The sequence below is a fragment of the Triplophysa rosa genome, linkage group LG13 (genome assembly GCF_024868665.1).
Source record: "Triplophysa rosa linkage group LG13, Trosa_1v2, whole genome shotgun sequence".
Taxonomy (NCBI): Eukaryota; Metazoa; Chordata; class Actinopteri; order Cypriniformes; family Nemacheilidae; genus Triplophysa; species Triplophysa rosa.
In genome coordinates, this window is record NC_079902.1 from 21596798 (window position 1) to 21615754 (window position 18957).

Genomic DNA, 18957 nt, shown 5'->3' on the forward strand with positions numbered 1-18957 from the left:
ACAAGTTTGGCATGAGTGAAACTACAAAATACAGAACCAACTGTGAAATATATAACCCATGAAATCTGACACGTTTCACGTGTTAGTGTGTTACACACAAAAGTATGCTTATATTGTCATGATAAATAGTTAAGATAAGCTTAAAAAATTTCACATGCATGTTGTCTCAGCTGTGCTTTTGTATGTTAGTTTTTGAAAAAACCTAGTTCAAAACTAAAGTGAAACTGTAAGATCTGTGACCCACACTGTAATTGCAATAAAAAATATTAATATTTTTGTGCTATTTGTCAATAGTAGTGAATAAATTAGCTTAGCTAACAATGAACACTTTTGTTTTTCAGCATTTATTAGTCCTTGTTAATGTTAGTTAATGTCAATAAAATGATTCATGTTTGTTCATTGTGCGTGTTAACAGACACAACGTTTGATATTAAAAATGTTTTAGTAAATGCTGAAATTAACAAACGAATAAATGCTGTATGAGAATTGATCATTGATAGATCATGTGAGCTAATGTAAACAATTACAGTTTATGTTGACCAAAACAATGATTTCATAGTACATTTTGCTGAAAAGCTTGGTTATCCAATGGCAGACACCCATAATGTGACAACATGCCCCAGTTTTTTTTTTTTTTGATGAAAGCCAAGCTTTTTTATAGCCAAGACTTTAGTTCTAAAAAAAATCAAGCCCCACTTCTCCGTATCACGGCTAGACGATTCATTTGACTTGCGGATGGTGGGCGTGTCTTTACACGTTCACCTGTGCAACCCCTATACATTCAGCCACTTCACGTGCTGTGCGCGAGGTACGGGAGATTCCACCATCCAACTGAGTGGATTTTATTTAGTTGTTCGATTTGTTAGAAGACAATTTCATATATCAGATTCCTCCATTTGATTTTGTATTTTAGCTCCGCGTTTCTACACTTATAGGTATTATGGTAAAGTGAATGGCGAAATTTAAAGTCAGAAAATTCATCACCAGAAACGTGGTAAGTCAAAATATCACGTTTAAAGACGTCTTTTAAAATACAAAGTTTTTTTACTATTTAATTGTGATTGGAACGATCAAATTTATGGCAAAAAAAGATTTACTGTGTTTCAGCACTGTTACGCATAAACTGCATACTCGACAAGTTTTTGAAACGAATGTAAACTTAAGTTGATAAATAATTGTCGTTTAATTATTGTTGCATGTTGCATTTGGATACTGTATAGATAAGTATATAATGCTACTGCATTTTTTCCTAAATAATTTTATGCTGTTAAATTTACTATCAAACAGGGTCAGCTAAAGTGGGCCATAAGGTAAAATGACCCATTTACTGCCTAAACGGTTGCAATCGGTTGCCACAAACGTTTTTATCAATATGTTTAAAATGTTTACATTGCCTATATGTCTGCTAAAATAAGGAGAGCAGGACTTCAAATGGAGACTGTCTTTAAAAACCATGTATTATTCAAGTCAGTTATAATAAGCATTTTATTTTACGTGTAACTTTTATTAAATACGATGTTTAATTTATATAAAATAAACATCTTGTTATACCTTGTAACATTTATAGTACTCATTAACAATAAATAAAACAAACAAACAAAACCCCTAAACCACCTAAAATAACTCTTGCCTGGACCTGAGTTGTGCTATAGTGTATAGTAGTATGCTTAGAAAAACATTATTTTTGATACATAAACGATGATGCAGTGATGATAAGAGTAAACAAAAAGCGGCCAATTTTATCTGACTTCACCCTGCATTGAATTTATATAATATATATATAATACATGCACTTAATCCTAGTTTCACTAGGATTATCACCCTGGTGATTACAGTGACAGAAACCTTTTTGTCAAACATGATTACCATGGAAGGTTTGTACCCAATTTTATACCATAATGTACTAAATAATCTGCGATAATTGATGCTATCTGAATGATCTCCTGCAATTTCTAATGACGACTTAAAAGACCAGTGTAACATATAATTATAAAAAGCTTTATTTTTGAATAATTTGTCTTTTCACAGGGTACGGCTTCACATCTGTGTCGATATCGTCGCCGGATCATGTTCATCTGCTCGCCGTGCTTTGTGCTTATCCCAGTGTACATCTATGTGTCAGTGGCTTTGACCTATGCCATGAAACACGGCATGTCCAACATTCAACCCGTACCTTTGCTACCGACACGCTTTATTGCCACCGGGCTGAGCTTCTCTAAAGATCTGGCTCCTCACCCTGAAAAGTGCTTTTGGAGAACTGAACTAGATAGTGGAGCACTGTGGAACTTTATCCAGCACATCGCAGACCGCCGAAACAACCCGATCCTAAAGCCAGCACTGATCGCTGCTTCTGTAAACCCCAGCAACATTCCTGACGATAGAGAAAGATCCATTGGGAGTGCTGGATCCTGTTCCCCAGATTATGAGATTCTTAATTTAATGCCAGATTACGAAACGTTTTCCAACCAGATGAAAAATTTTGTCATGTCTATGCACTGTCGAGACTATCCACTGATCCTGGAGCCTCGAGATGTTTGCGACCACGGGCCCCTGGCAAAGACTCGGGCTCCGATGTTGCTCCTGGCCATCAAAACTCAAAGCGCAAACTTTGAGAACCGGGAGGCCATTAGACAGACTTGGGGGCGTTCGGGAAGGGTGAAGGGACGGGAGAAAGAAGGGGGGCTTGTTCGCAGGGTTTTCCTTTTGGGGATGACCAAAGACTCGCATACCGAAAAAAAATTAAGACTTGAGAGTAGGCTATTCGGTGACATCATCCAATGGGATTTCACAGACACTTTCTTTAATCTTACACTAAAGGATGTGTTGTTCTGGGAGTGGTTCTCAAGGCGCTGTCCACACGCCCGTTTCATCTTTAAGGGTGATGATGATGTGTTTGTTAGGACGCCTGCTATCCTGGACTATCTGCAGGCTGAGGAGGAGAAGACTGGAACGGCTACGACTACGAAAAGATCTACACAATCAAACAAGATACAGTTTGTTGTGGGTGATGTAATAAGGAACGCAGCGCCTTTGCGGTCGAACGATACAAAGTATTACGTCCCAAAGAGCTTCTACAAAGGGCTGTACCCAACATATCCAGGTGGAGGAGGCGTGGTGTATTCCGGTTCTCTGGCCCATAAGCTCTTTGAGGTGTCACAGAGGGTTCATCTCTTTCCCATTGATGATGTCTATCTGGGCATGTGCCTGCAGAGACTGGGCGTCCCACCTATCAACCATCCTGCCTTCCTCACATTTGACTTTCCTAAAGATGAACCTATAGATCCCTGTGCAAACCACACCATCCTCCTGGTCCACAAGCGCAGCCCAACGGACATGTTCCAGCTCTGGACTGAAACATCAGCACCCAGCCCTGAATGCAGAAACACGGCACTGAGAGTCAAACCTGGAGTCAATTAAGGCTGTTCTTAACAGGTTTTCTCAGTTATGATAATCCGACAAGTTTGGACAGCCAGTATTTAAATGACTTTCAACCTTTCGGGAGCGAAACCCAGCTTCTCACAGAGATTTAGACTGTTTTCTGACTGAAACACTTATCTACTATAATGCATTGCATGATGTTTTCTACGAGTTTGAAATAAGGTTGATTGTTTTGTACAGTGGTTTAAAGGGTAGTTCAATCAAAAGTGATAATTCCATCATTATTTACTCGTCTCGTCATTTCAAACCATTTTGACCTTCTTTCTTCCGCAGAACACAGAAAAAGATTGTTTGAAAAATGTTGGAAACCACAAACCGAAGGTACCCATTCACTTTTATTTTATGTACATTAAACCAATGCAAGTCAATGGGTACCATCGATTTTCTGTTACCAACATTATTTAAAATATCTGCAAAAGAAAATCGGTTTAAAATGACAAAAGGTTTGACTGAATTTTAGTTTTTGGGTAAACTGCCCCTTAACATTTTTGTAATGTTTCTCTTTTTCACTGCAACACCATTTAACAAATGTGCTGTTGCAGTTTTGCTAGACTCTCAAGTCATCTGTAAGTTTAAGTAGAAAAGAAAAAACAAGAAATGGTAATTGTTCCTCTTTTAGTGTGTTTTTAAATCTAAATTACTGGGTGAATCACATGTAATCTCATATTTGACCTCGAAAGAAAAGTATTGGATTAAGCAAATAAAGCCCATTTTAACAACAATAAAGGTGTTTTTGCATATTGACATAATAATAATAATTGTACGAAAAAGTATAATTTACCTTTAATAATGTGAATTTGGGTTTGTAATGTACTTCATTTAAACCAATGCCACAATGCACAAATCATAATGGTCTTTTTGTTCTAGATTCTACAAGTGTCATTCTGATCACGTGTTTGTGGTTGACAAGTGTGGGTATAGCATACAATCAAACTTTATTGCAATTCACTATTTACAAATATAATGATACACAATATGTTTCATTTCACCAGAAGGAAAATACATTTAAGGACACAAATTATGAATAATCTGTTAATTCCTTCTGAGAACACTTAACTAGCTTCTGAATGTCATCGGAGAGGAATCATTTAAAACAATTACAGCCCTGAAATTCAGTTCAGTCTCAGGCATCAGTGTGGTTTGTCCGGGTATTAAAGCTCAATCAAGGTTCGTTACAAAAAAGCTGCTCTTGGTCATTCTGTTGTAAAGCATCGTCCAAGTATTAGATAGCAGTTTTGTTCTTTTCTCTCCATCTACAAACTGTTCTCTTTGGTCTCATCACACTCCTCATCATCATCATCATCATCGTCCTCACTCTCGCTGTAGAGGACAGTGGCACGATTAGTGTTCACAAACAGATCACTGTCATCGTTCTCAGAGTCACTGTCAGGCTCTTCCTGCTCGGTTTTTTCTTCGTTTTGAACTTTCCGTGTTCCTTTGTTCCTCTCAGCAGATGTGTAAGATTCCTGGAATCCTTTTGGCCTGCGTGAAGCGTGAAAATGCTGTTGTTACAATTTGAGACTAAAACATTTGTTAACACGTTATTTTTTCAAAGTTGGCCAACAGCCTCACCAGATACCGAGTTTCCTCAGATATTGGATGTTGTCCCTGTAAAGTATGAAACTAATCTCTCCCTTCACTTTTCCTCCTTCTTTAATGGGATCAACGATGACAAAGTCTCCTAACAAAGAGAGACAGTAAAAAATGAGTGAAAAACTTTTAGTAAACAAAGCATCCTATCTAGGAAAGACAATCAAAAACAAACCTCGTTTGATCCAGAGGTTCTTGCGGAACTTTGTGGGCATGCTGAGCAGGAACTGCTCGCCACTGTCAGTCACAGCCTCGTGGAGATTGTTGCCATTACTACCCAATACCTGTGATTTCATAAATTAAACTTTTAAGCTTCTCAACACTTCACAATTCCCAAAATTGAGTTCATAAACTGTACTGTACCCTCATAATTTGCTGGTCTTCAGTGGGTGTGACATACTCCTCCAGAACTTCCTTTACTACGTGCTTGCGTTTGGTTGCCTTTGACATGGTGGATGTAAGTATCTTAAATTTGTATCACCTAAAAAAACAACGAGATTTAAAATTTAAGAAACAGTAGGTCACGCAGAATACTGTGTGGATTTCAAATAACTTCACCAAATTACAAATAAAACACACAACAGCGCTTCTCATCTCAGGGCAAAATGACAAAACAAGTATCACTGATCAATACAAAAGTGTACATTTAAAATATTTCAGCTACTTCACAAATGATTCTATAACGCTAATGATAGCAGGCTGCATTAACATGTGGCACCCGTGCTGTGTTGGTTTGGATAACGTTCTCTATTTGTCTGTATGGTAAAACCCACATTTTCCGAAGTCACCTACCTAGAAACTGTATGTGAAACTCTAAATGTAATCTTGGTTGTTTAACTAATGGCATTGAGCTAAATTGCTAACGTTTACTGGAATCTTCTTCACAGAATCGTGAAGCAACAGCGAGTGGAAGCGCTATGAGAACGCCGGATATTTAATATTTCAGAATAAAAGCATCAAAACCACTTAAAAATATTATTAAAAAATATTAAATATATAACACTTACTCTGTATATGAATGAATGTAAAACAAATTCGCCATTGGATACAGAACATTTACATAGACCAAAAAACATTCAGTGAAGATTGCACTTTTATTTTAAAAGATTGTTGTCAGAGTTCACGTTCGTGGTCCACTGCGACGAAGGCCCTGATGGCAAGCAAATGTGTGTGATTAAGTTACCAAGATTTTCTTTGCCTTACATTTCTGTTGTGAAATTAAGCGATATTAAAACATTTCATTAAAATAATTATTTGCATAACGTGATTTTGGAATTCATAGAAAATGTGGAGACGGAAAACAATCCGCCATAAAGCAAGTCGATCTGCAAATGATTTGGAGGAGTTTAAACGGAAGAAACGAGAATTTGAGAAAGGTTTGTGTGCATGTGTGTATGAGGGTTAGCTTTGTTACATGCAATGCTGCATCTAACGTTAGTTTAGTGTTGTTTTTAATATGTTAATGCAGTCCACATGATGTAACGTGAACATTTATTTCTTCATAATAGTTCTCAGACAGGCGAGGAGAGACAGACAGCTTACCAGTAAAAGACTGTTACAGAATGTAGATGAAGATGAAGACTCAATGGAGACAGGCTCTGCTCCTCACCTGTCACCCGAACAGGCATGTATGGTAGAGGAAGATCTTGCCTGTTCCTCTACTGACAATAAAGTTCATGTATTTATTGTGTATGTATGACATTAGGTGAGAGAGATGATATGTGGAGTCCAGCGTGGTGGTGGTGAGGAGAAAGCAAGTCGTCTGGCATCTCTCAGAAAAGCTCTTAGAAACCCAGACACCCAACTCACTTTCATTAAGTATGACCTCCCTTGATCAGATGTTTTACATTTTAGTTGATTTATCTCAGACTCTTACTTAGGTTTGACATTTCAGTTCATTGTATATATCAGATAGCCACAATTTACACGCGTTTGTTTATCTACAGGTCCGAGAACAGCATGCACATGTTGGTCGGGCAGCTCAGTGGTCATAATGCCCAGTGCCAGCTGGAGGCTGCACGCTGTCTTCATGAGCTGTCTCACTCTCCTCATCCTAGCGTAGGTCAAGCATGTCTCTCTGCTGGCCCGTACCTCCTCACATATCTCTCCAGTCAGAGCCCTAAGCTAATGGTCAGTGACTGTACAGTCAATATCAGAGGAACATTGTTGAGTTTTATCCACATTTTATTTCTATTTTGTCTTTTTTGTAAGGAAATCTGTTTGTACACACTGGGAAACCTGTGTGCCGACAGGACTTTAGTTAGAGAGAAGCTTCTGGCTCAGGGAATCATTTCAGCCTTGGCGAGGTGCATTCAAGTGAGAACATTTAACTAACTAACGGTTACCTGTCACTTTTGAACCTATTTGTATCTTACTACGTCCTTACTGTACGGTCCATAAAAAAATCAGCATATATATACTTATAATGGTCTTTGATGGAAAACATGTCTGGGAAAGATAAGATTTTTTATTTCCAATGACTTTTAAAATTAGAATCATAAAATTTGTATTGAGATACAAAATGTTTACTTGAAATCATCAATAATTTAATTTTTTTATTGTGAGGCATTATACTACCATGATCTGCAAACAATTTTTAAATAATATATAATAATGTGTAATAATAATACGATATGTTATATTAATAAGATTGTCTCACAATACTTTTAAATGAATCCTGATTTTAATAGGTTTATTGTATCTCATTCATTTTATGATTCTAAAGTCATTATTAATATTATATATTAATATATATCCTACGTAATGAAACAATAATAGCACAAAACAATGATCTATTATTTCTATGTATATGTTTTTATAACATATAAAATATTACCTGGGCATGTTCTTGACAGGCGCTGTGATATTTACTAAGATCTTCTCTGTTTCAGAATCAGAGGTATAGTCTGGCTGTGGTGGAGGCTGTTGGCTTTGCGCTGTCTCAGTTGTTGCAGGCAAAAGAAGCTACTGAAAAAATCATACCGTAAGGAACCAACACGTGTTGTTTGTTTTATGCTTGTTTAAATGATGTGGGTCAAACTCATTTTTGGCACCCTAGAAATACGTCTAGTTAAATACTGGTTATTATCACATAACAGATTTTTATCTGTGTATTGCATTGTCTTTGTCTGTGTTCCTCCTCAGAGCTGTTGAGGATTCAGGAGTAATGCTGGATTTGATCTCAGCACTGACTCCTGATCACGAGTTTGGTTTTGGACCCGCAATTGAGTGTGCGTGGTGTTTACACTATTTAGTTAGCAGGTGTGGCAGAAAATTCAAACAATGACATTGAGAAAACAATGGCGTGTTGGTTTTAAATGTGTGTGTGTTGTTGTATTCAGACAACATAATTTCTCATTTGAACTTATTGAAGTTAATTTTATCTAAGATAAATAGGCCAGAGGAGTTATTACTCAGCTGAAATATGACTTGATGTTCTGCTTTGCAGTAATTTGCATAACTCGGTGCTGGTGACACAAGGGGTCCTCTCACAGTGTGTTGCTGTGTTAATAACACTAGGGGGCACTGTTGCTAAAGGAAACCTTGAGGATGGGATGGAATTGGTAAGCTATTGCAAAGCAACATCCTGTACCCACATCACATACATACTGTCCATCTAATTTATAATGAATGTAGAAACAGGAATAAAGATATTCTCATCTGAGAAAGTTCCTTTCTGATGAGTCGCACCTGGTTCTCTTTTTGATTTTCTGACTTTGGCTTTTGCTCTGCAGCTCATTTGGCCTCTCCTCCGTTGCCTTGGTAACCTGCTGGTCAGTGGAGAGTGTGATGTAATGCCAGAGGACACACGTCTCCTTGCCGCCCTGTGTGTCTTTAGTCAGGCTTATCTTCAGTCTCACGCGGGACTGAGCAGAGAGAGCCTGTGGGTGCTCAACAACCTCACCGGTACGCACATGGCTGAATAGCCTCTTGTGTCAGTTTTATTGTTTTGAAAGCACAATTCGTGACATCCCAGAAAAAAGAAAAGATGATATTGTCATTTTCTACTTACTCTCATGTGCACATTCACTGAATATCTGCTGGCACATTTTTTTATTATTTTGATACTTTGTTTCAAGCCAGTTCCAGTGGATTCTGCTCTGATCTCCTGCTTCTTAACCTGGTTCCTATGTTAATCGATCTTCTGTCCTTCTCCAAAGGAATAAATTTAATGGTAGGCAACAGTCATCAGCTTTATTTACTTAATTTGTGCACTTATGTGATAATGAAGAAAAAATATATTTAAATGACTATTTTTAAGCCCATCACTTTGTAAATAGATCTGTTTTTATTGATTGCTTTACCCTGGTCAACATGTTCATTTTAGTAACATACTGTACCCGAAGTTTGGTTAACCTAATCTCTTCCAGCATGTTTTTGTTTGTAAAAGGTGCTGAGAGTTCTGGGTAACATCGCTCATCATGGCCCAGAATACTGTGTTCGGTTGACTCAAGCAGGGGTGCTCAATGGTCTTTGTGCCACCCTCAAAATGGCTGAGCCGGAGGTGGTTACTCTAAGCCTGGACGTGTTATACATGTTGGTATCCAGCAGCCCACAGGTAAACAGATCACACTTATGGCACATCTAGTTACTCTTATAAAGAGCTCGCTCACAGTCGTTCAACAACCGCGGTTAAAGGGATACCAAAAACGAAACTTCTGTCATCATTTACTCATCTTCGAGTTGTTCCAAATCTGTATAAAGAGAAAGATATTTGGAAGACTGCTTAGAACCGACAGATTTTGCCCCCCATTGACTACCATAGTTTGAAAAAAATACTTTCTGTTGAACACAAAAGAAGACGTTTTGAAGACTGTAGGACAACAAACAGTTCTGAGGCACTTTTAACTACCATTGTATTTTTTCCTACTATGGTAGTCAATGGGGGGCAAAATCTGTCTGGTTACAAGCATTCTTCCAAATATCTTTCTCTGTGTTCATCAGAAACAAGAAATGTATACAGATTTGGAACAACTCGAATGTGAGTAAATGATGATAGAATTGTCATTTTTGGGTGAAGTATCCCTTTAACTGATGCTCTCGTGCATTTGACAGGTGATTGAGGAGTTCACAAGGTTGAACGGTGTTCCTCTACTGGAGGCGATTCAGTATAACAGTGAAGCAGAACAGCGTGTCAGAGCTGCATACATTCTCGATAATCATTTTTCTTCTTTCTGTGAGGTCAGTAGTGACGTAACCTGATGTCATGCATGCACTGAAGCATGGGACACGTTATAAATGTAACTGTATTTACATTTAAATTTCCAAAATTATAGAATTCATATCTCATTCTTTTGTTTTAAAGGTGGAGAGTCTTTCATCATAACACTGGAATCCAACAACAGGATGACAGAAATAAATTACTGACATTTGCCCTCCTAGAACACTGACAGAAATGTACATTTTTGCATTTGCAAAGTCATTTATGTACGTTGGTTTTCTAAAGTGTCCTGCAAATTAAATGTTGCTGCTGATGTTTGGCACGTTCATGTTTGCGATACCTGCTGTTCCCCTAGACCTGCGGACGCAAAAATATTCTGTACGTGAGCACTAATCGGATTGTGCTGACTTCAATATACAGTACAGAAAGGCAGTGTATATAACACCAGCACATATAAAAGTTTACAGTAGCCTATACATTTAGTATGTTGAATAGTACTATTATTCAGAAACATAGAATATTGTTCTATAATATTCCTCTATATTATATTATATTCCAGTATTTACAATGAACATTGTTGCATATTTTGTAAAGCATAATAAATTCATGTGATATTACCTAAAACAATATGAGAAGTTTTCATAATATATTACTCTTATGCTGATGTATGGTCTATATAAAATTGCAAAATTTTACTGTAGTAGGCTAAATTATGGTATTTTGGTGGGCGCTATACTTTCCATTGAACGTTTTTGTAGCTGTATTCATTAAGCCCTAAATTGTATTTATTTATTCGTTAATATTGTGCTGTGTTATATTTTATATTATAGTCGTGTAAATAAAGGGTTAATGTATTGAAAACAGTGCTGCATGGGGCATCCAGCTGATGTGTTAAATGATACACTTTGTCCTTTATGTAACTGGCCAGTTTGAAGTGTTATGAAATGACCAAGGACCAGTACAGCAGACTGGTTTGTGTCTTTCTCTGAGGTGACATGATTATATGACATGAATCCTATGAATTGTGTCTCTCTGATGAGATTCACACCGCGCTTCTTCAGTATTTAACGTTACGTTATGTGGTAAGCTATTGCGTTGCGTGAGTGTTGTTGTTTTAGCGCTGCTGCGGCTATGCTAATCATAGCATGTGGGTGTGGAAAGTGTGATTTTGCCGCACAAAGTAATACAAAACAACTGTCAAAAAAATCTGTTAACATTTTTATGGTATGGGTACGGTGTCAATTTGGTCGTAGATAGAAGTGGAATTTCAACATTTGTTGAATGACCGCATTAGCTGCAAGCTAACTAAAGTTGCTGTTTGTTTGAACTAACTCTGTTGACAACCTAGAGAGCGTTTTGTGCCCAAAGTTGCCGTCTAGATAACCATTTGCCTGGTGTTTATGTCATTTAAATTATTCATTTTTTTAATGCTCTGGTCATTGATTTACATTAGATTTGTTGTCTGGGTTTATAATGTTTATGTGGTGGTAAGACAGGAAACAGGTGCACTGCACAGAACTTGTTTGTCTAGTGTTTTAACAATCATTTTAAAATCCTGAAAAACAATTCTGGGATCAGGTGTGTGAAAACAGCTTCATAATGGGATTGAATATTGAAGCTACACATTACTACATTTGGATACAGTTAATAGTTATGAGAATAACTATTAAGGAACGTTGCATTTTAAAGGGAGGTCTAAATCTTGATTTTAACATTGTGTGTGTGTGTGTGTGCGTGCGTGTGTGTGTGTGTGTGTGTGTGTGTGTGTAATATCTTGTGTAAATTCAGGGTTCAGAGGTGCTGACAGGTTGCATTTCAATGGGACCCTGCTGAGCGGTATGCACTCGGCATAACACAACATGAATTCGGCGTGAAAAGGATCACTCTAACAAAACATGCAATGAACGTGATAAAACCTTACTCAAACAAAATGTCCATTGTATAGAATAAAGCTTCACACAAACTGAACACGAACAAGCTTCATCCCAGTGAAGCATGCATCTATCTGAATCTCCACCAAACAAAATGTGCATTCAACATGATCAAGCGCCATTCAAACACAGCACACATAAGCAAAACTGCTTTAAGATCTTATTCTGTTATTAGTGCTAACACATCTCTCCTCTGTTCTTTAGATTCTCATCTGTATTAAGTCTGAAGGACCATCATGCTGTTGGAAGCTCAGCTGCGTTTCTGTCAGAATTGTCTGTGGTTCTGTAAAGGTTCCCAGCGGCTGATCTCACTATCCGCTGTCCACAGGTATCACAACCGAAATATATTCATCTATGGAATACACAGACCAAACAGATTTACAATAACTATTAAATTATGAATAAAAAACATACAAATTTACCAATGACTGGAGCAAGTCTCATTTCTCAAACAGATGTCCAGTGGCTCTTTTTTGGTAAATTTGGCTTAATGCGATTAGCTTTTTTTTGTGCTGCAGCAATTTATTATATTTTAAAGTAATGTTTCATCTCTCTTTTGGGTATTAATAGGTCATCAGCGAATTACTATGACCTTCTTGGAGTGAAACCGTACGCCTCGCTGGATCAAATAAAGAACGCCTTTTTCGACAAGTCCAAAAAGGTTCGTTTCTGGCTGTTTTGATTTACTTTGTTTGTCTGTCCGTTAAATAACAGAAATGAAGAAGACTGACGGACGGACTGACAAAGTTCATTTACATCAATTCAGTAATTTAATTTTATAGTGTTATTGGCACACTTTTGTAAGTAGGCATTTGATCGGATACTGTATTATAAGTAACTAACATTGCACTTTTTTGTGGCATTTAGTAAGGCAAATACTTCTGCTAGAGGTTTTAGTATTACTTACTTAAAGTCCCAGTGAAATAAAAAATTACAATGCCTATTTTTTCATGAAATATTGCAGCGTTTATTGTAAATAGTTTATCAGTGTGGGTCATTCTCTTTTTACAATTTGTGTGCCCTCATAATCTTTAGTTAAAATCTGAAAATGCACTTCCTTCCTGTAATGACTATCCATCCTAGATGATGAATGTTAGACGGCTTGGGCGGAGCATCTGTTAACTCCTCCCCTTCAACTGTCAGTCTACTGCCAGTTCCAGTTCAAAACGCGGAGAAAGACGAAAGTCACGCCCACTATTTTTCTCATTAGAAAATCCATTTCACTCGGAAATGCATCAAAATACGGAGGTAAAAACGATTGTTCACGGGACTTTAAGGCCAGAGCCGTTGAGAGAGAGAGTCGCGTCAACGGAAGTTCCAATTTTTCGCACGTCACGTGATTCATGGAGCCTTCACATAGTTCCGGGAAGTTATGTATTCACTTTAAATGCTTTATTTCTTGAATTTTTTTATTCATTAAATGACATACGTCTTTTAATGTGTTAAAAGTTCGTCATAATTGGTCTGTTTTGATGCAGCTCCGTGCGTTACTAGTAACTTCCGGGAACTATTGAGAGGCTTCATGAACCGCCATTGCTGTGAAAGAACTCTCTCTCAATGGCTCTGCTTAAGCCACACTGTTTGGGCCACGGACAAACCAAATTCACAAAGGCGTATGATTTTTGTGAACGATTAAAGGTGATAAAGGAATGTTTCATGTTTTTGGTGCATGCCAAAGAATTTAATATATTTATTATCTTTGAGACTAATGTTTAATGGTAAAGTGGCAAGTGTATTTGTGTTTAAGGGCGAAATAGAGCGAGAAACATTTGTTTGTATAAGTGGTTTTATGAAAAAAACAAGTGTGCTTGCTTGTATGTGTGTGGATATGTTTTTATATCCCTGTGGGGACCTAAACCTGAATGCACACCAACACATGGGGACTCGTGTCACCGTGGGGACCAAGAGGTCCCCAAAATTGAGGTCCCCATGGGCAAAAAAGCTTATAAATTGTGCAGAACAATATTTTTTAAATATCTAAAAATGCAAAAAGTTTTCTATGATCTTTAGGTTTAGGGATAGGGTTAGGGATAGGGGATAGAATATACAGTTTGTACAGTATAAAAAACATTACGCCTATGGACTGTCCCCACGGGGATAGTCAACCAAAGTCTGTGTGTGTGTGTGTGTGTGTGTGTGTGTGTGTGTGTGAGAGAGAGAGAGAGAGAGAGAGAGAGAGAGAGAGAGAGAGAGAGATGAGGGTACGGAGACGGGCGCTTTGTTTCCGAGTCACAAGCAGATAAAAGCTTTATGATTTATGTCATAGAGAACAAGTGAGAGCAGAGAGGTGAAATGGTCACAATGAGGAGACATGCCATGTTCCATTCACCAGATATGAGATAATGTGATTTTGTCATTTACGTCAACATGAAATCAAAAATTTCATCTTTGGTCTTATGCTGGAAGATTCATTGTATTTCGATACAAATGTTTATTAACTTTATAAGTTAATATAGATGCTTTCCTTTTCAGCTGACATCATCTAGGCCACATAGACCGGGAAAATAATGCCAGCTAATACACATTCTGGTGTGAAACCTACACAACACATTTCTGAAGTTCAACTAGTTTAAAATGGTCATACCAACACCAAGGTCATATTTCGATTCCTATGGAATGCACAAACTGATTAAATGCATACTGTACCTTAAATATACAAAGCTGTGCCTGTCAATTCATGTTTACACTGGGGGTAACCAATTCATTTTTGTGCAACCCATGTTCCTTAGTTTTTCAAATTTGTGCATCAAAGTGCCATATCATTGTTTTGAGCCTGTAGTTGTTACTATCTGGCAAAGAACTGATCATAAAGCATTCTCCTCTTTCTGTCTTCTCCCACTGTTTTCTTCTGCTTTAGATTCATCCAGACAGTGACCTATCTAATGCTGGTCTTCACAGTCAGTTTGTTCAGCTGAATGAGGCCTACAGGGTTCTGAGCAGAGAAGGTTCCAGACGGGAATATGACCTCAGGCTGAGGTACCAGTACGCCGGAGGTCAGGCCTTCAGAACCTCCACGTACAGCCCCAGGTGACCCCAACGCATGTTACAGACCTTTAGGAAGTTCACAGTGAACTCTGTGATCAAACATACAGAGAAATGAAACGGAGAACTTCAAATTAGTTCTATTTCATCATGATTTAATCGGATCCTTAAAAGTAGGTGTTATTGAAAAATAATTCTCTGTCTGTCTGTCTCTCTCTCAGTGCAGAGGCATCAGAGAACATACGATATTGGGAGCAGTTCAGACAGGCCCAGCCTCAGGAGAACTCGGCTGAGGATTGGGAAAAAAAAAAGACACGGAACATGCGATTGGTGGGCTACTGCGTGCTCACCATGTTGCTCAGTCTCTCTGTCCATTACTTTGGGTTCAGGTGAGACTTTAAACATATCGTACTCAATCTCATTTGCACATATAATCAACATCAATATGCGTGACATGTGAATTGGACACCATATTGATATGAAAGATAATCTAAATGTTTCAATGCTGATAACAGTCTGTGTTGTGCAGCTTTTTATATGAACCACAATACAAATGTTCTCTGTTTTTCTTTGGTTCCTGATGAAAATATGATAATGATGTTTTGTTTTTGAAACACATTTCGATCATCCCAGTGCCAGAAAACCCCCAGTAGAGCATATCCACTGGTTTCCCATAATCCCCAATGTTTAGTTATGCTTTCCAGTATCAGCGAAAAGTGTTTTTACACCTTGACTGAAATTAAGTATCTTCTCCAAACAAACACCGCTCGCTTGACGCGTTGCAGAAGTGCACTTGAAATGTTTTGAAAAATGACAATGTTTAACTTCCTTGTCAATGCCCGTGAGCCCTTTTTAATGCGATCGCAAATTTATGCCGGCACCTCACGGACGTCTGTTGCCCCCTCCAAATATATATGTTGGCAGTAAATCTCTCACCTTTGACCTCTGGGTTTGTCTTTCATGCAGGAAACTGGAAGAGTTCCATAATAACTTCATGGATGAGAAAGACAGAGTCATCACTGAGATCTACAACGAATCCAAAGAGAGAGCCAGGTGGGAACGCTTTGAAGTTACACGTGTTGCCTCGGGGAGTGGATCAGAGGCTTTGAAAACAAAATTGTAGATTTTGAAACCATGAGAAGAAACATTATCAAACTGTAGTGGAGTTGTTGTGGGACACGGTTTGATGATTATAAGTTCAGCGCAGCCAGATTTTGAGAGTTATGGTGTTTCGTAAGCAAAAATAGATATAACTGTTGCTCAGCAGTGCCCTGGCGAACACCCAAAACACCTTAGAAACCACGCACATTTAGTTTAGAAATTGTAATAATCTGCTTTATTTAATCATGTTTCTGTCTGTTCTGTTCCTCAGAGTGAACGGCTTTAAAAAACAGCATGACATTTTAAGACAGAAACACGCAGAGTTCCTGGAGAAGTTCAAGATCCGCAGCAGCAGCGGAGACGATAAGTAAAATGAGGAAAACCAACCTGATCCTGATCCATGGATGAACATTAAATATTATTTTGAATTCATAGATTTGAACAAATTCTCTAAAATGAAGCTGGAACCGTTCATGCTTTCTCTTGTAATGCGGTAACATTTCGGATCGTTCTTTCAGTCACCATATAGTCTGCACCGTGACAACGAAACAAACCTGGCTGATTATAGGTTTGTGTGGTTCTTCATCGGGTGTTAAAAACATGTACATCTACTGTATTGCCTGCATTTACAGGCGACGTTGTACCTGCACCTAGAAGGGTGTTATGGAAACATTGCATTCCTGATAAAGTCGTTCATGAAAACAGTGTACATCGTGCACTCTGTTAAGCTCAGTGTGCGTGTTTGTGTGTGGGGGGTTCTCATGCAAGTATATTTAACACATGAACACTATAGGGAATCATTTTTCACATGCTGGTTATTTTCCAACTATTAATCTAATTTCGGCTAGAAAGTTAATGGTGCTTTGTGAATGAATGTGTTTTGGATAATAGATCACGTGCATCTGTGTGGTACACGAGGAGTGTGCTAAACAGAACGATTTTAATAAATGATGATCCTGGATTAAGACTCCTGGAGAATTTTGTGCACGGATTCTCGAAATGGATTGTTAGAATTTATTCAAGCGGTTGCCTTATTTAAAGAATTCAGTATTTTAGAGTATTTTAGAGTTTAATGGATATCCTGCAATAAAGAGACATTTTTTTAAAAATTGTAAGGGATCGTGTGTGAGAGCCTTAATGTCTCTTTCTGTCATTGTTTCTTGCAGTAAAGAGTAATAAAATGACCTCGGGATCACAATTTACACAACTGTTTCTTGTTTTTTTTCTTGTATTAAAAATCCTTGTAGCTGTATGTATATGCTTGTGTCTGCCGTCTACTGTTTTTGTTTACCCCTTGAAAACGGCTCCATCAGGCAACCCCCCAACACCCAGCGATGTGATGTCACATTTTGCACAGGCAAGGATGAACATCTTCAAACATAGTTTTTATTTATTTTTTAGTGAACGAAAGATCTTCTCTGTATGAAACAACGTTCTTTCTTTCTTGCAACATTCTAGAAGCTGCCACGACATTCTAGAGTCCACTGCGTTGGGCACATTTCAAGAAGGCCTTGCATTCCCGAACCCTGTGTGCTTGTTGACAATCTGGGCTCCTCTCTCTGTGACTCTACGTCTAGGGACGTCTGATGTGGTTTTCTGATACCGTACGGGCCCATATGCAGGTGCTCCTCTCTGTTCATGACTGATCTTCGAGATACCAACTTTAAGGAATGAGTCAGGGACAGTTTCAGTGTGTCCCCCCCCATGTCAGTCTGACAGTTTTAAACTGAACCCTTGCAGGGCACTGTGTGATCTTTCTCAGAAATGCTAACAATATCGCCCACCGCTCGACACTATCAGCAGCAAAATCTTGTGACCTTGGCCCAGTTTTGTTTATTTGAACGTGTAATGGCTGGACCTCTCCTGACCACTGTGCGTTTTCCAGAACCTCTTTCGATGGTTAAACACTGAAAGGGCTATTTGCAGTTGTCAGATCTATTGCTCTAAGCCCTTCAGAAGAGATAGAACAGCCCGCATTCCTGCAGCCCACATATGTTTTTCTTTTTTGCTCAGTGTAACCCAAACATATCTGTGGGTGATGTTAAGGGTCTTCACATGCGAGCAAAGTGGGGCGGGTTCATGTGACCTGTCATAGGTTCACTAGTTTGTTGAACCAACCAGTTTAGTGATTCTTTAACTCAGTTATTTAGAATTTACACCCAATGTGTCAAAGTAAAAAATAATTAAGCAATAAAGGATGATTTTTTTAAGGATGACACGCAGCAATGTGCCTTTTTGCATTATCAAAAGGTACAACATACAGTAGTTAAAAAGTTATTTAGGGGGCGTAAAAACTCCTGAGATATGTTTTCATTGGACATTATTTAGGGTAGTCAGTTATTTGGTTACCACAAGCAGCAGCACTAAATGAAATGCTTTTGTTGTGTCTTTATTTTATGTTTACTTGTTTATTTATTTGATGTACGTACTTTGTCCTTTTTAAAGACTTTACATTTAACTTCACTTACTTTCGGTGCCCACAGAAGAAAGTCCTGCAGATTTGAAAGGACACGGGGTGAGTAAATGTTGATAAAATAAGTTTATTGTATATCATTTTTATTTTGTATTAGTCCATCTTTTATTTTAATTGTTTTTTTGGAGAGCGGCTCCTTTATGTTTCGTCCTTCCGCAAGAAGAAATAGTGCCCGGTTAACCGTTGGTTTCTATGGGTGCTGCGCATTAATACACACAGCACCTAAGTAAACAGGTGTTTCCATATCCGTTACTTCGCTCTGTACAAAAAGATTTAACAGT

At 38.1% G+C, this 18957-nt stretch overlaps 4 protein-coding genes across 5 annotated transcripts; 3 read left to right on the plus strand and 1 right to left on the minus strand.

Annotated features, from left to right (window-relative positions):
- Nucleotides 1–819: 819 nt before the first annotated feature.
- si:dkey-160o24.3 (N-acetyllactosaminide beta-1,3-N-acetylglucosaminyltransferase 2) lies at nt 820–4087 on the plus strand. The gene is made up of 2 exons (XM_057349867.1): nt 820–994; nt 2029–4087. Exons 1-2 carry the CDS (start codon nt 953–955, stop codon nt 3415–3417), a joined length of 1431 nt encoding a protein of 476 aa, XP_057205850.1. The 5' UTR covers nt 820–952; the 3' UTR covers nt 3418–4087.
- Nucleotides 4088–4277: 190 nt separating this feature from the next.
- eif1ad (eukaryotic translation initiation factor 1A domain containing) lies at nt 4278–5952 on the minus strand. The gene is made up of 5 exons (XM_057349841.1): nt 5821–5952; nt 5392–5509; nt 5204–5312; nt 5011–5119; nt 4278–4920 (listed from the first exon to the last, which is right to left on the minus strand). The coding sequence occupies exons 2-5, from the start codon at nt 5476–5478 to the stop codon at nt 4692–4694; spliced, it is 534 nt and encodes a 177-aa protein (XP_057205824.1). The 5' UTR covers nt 5479–5509; nt 5821–5952; the 3' UTR covers nt 4278–4691.
- A 194-nt stretch (nt 5953–6146) lies between these two features.
- On the plus strand, nt 6147–10775 carry tmco6 (transmembrane and coiled-coil domains 6). 2 transcript variants are annotated; one of them, XM_057349924.1, is made up of 14 exons: nt 6147–6194; nt 6311–6404; nt 6537–6652; nt 6734–6846; nt 6975–7158; nt 7240–7344; nt 7920–8011; nt 8173–8289; nt 8477–8591; nt 8763–8934; nt 9108–9202; nt 9419–9586; nt 10084–10209; nt 10334–10775. In XM_057349924.1, exons 2-14 carry the CDS (start codon nt 6314–6316, stop codon nt 10352–10354), a joined length of 1515 nt encoding a protein of 504 aa, XP_057205907.1. In that variant the 5' UTR covers nt 6147–6194; nt 6311–6313; the 3' UTR covers nt 10355–10775. The 2 variants fall into 2 exon arrangements, with proteins under 2 accessions (XP_057205907.1, XP_057205906.1); XM_057349923.1 differs by having other exon boundaries at nt 6158–6404; nt 10334–10774.
- Nucleotides 10776–11406: 631 nt separating this feature from the next.
- Nucleotides 11407–17410, plus strand: dnajc4 (DnaJ (Hsp40) homolog, subfamily C, member 4). Its single transcript, XM_057349926.1, has 7 exons — nt 11407–12025; nt 12325–12448; nt 12691–12781; nt 14978–15147; nt 15324–15491; nt 16069–16155; nt 16475–17410. Exons 2-7 carry the CDS (start codon nt 12357–12359, stop codon nt 16572–16574), a joined length of 708 nt encoding a protein of 235 aa, XP_057205909.1. The 5' UTR covers nt 11407–12025; nt 12325–12356; the 3' UTR covers nt 16575–17410.
- Nucleotides 17411–18957: the final 1547 nt, after the last annotated feature.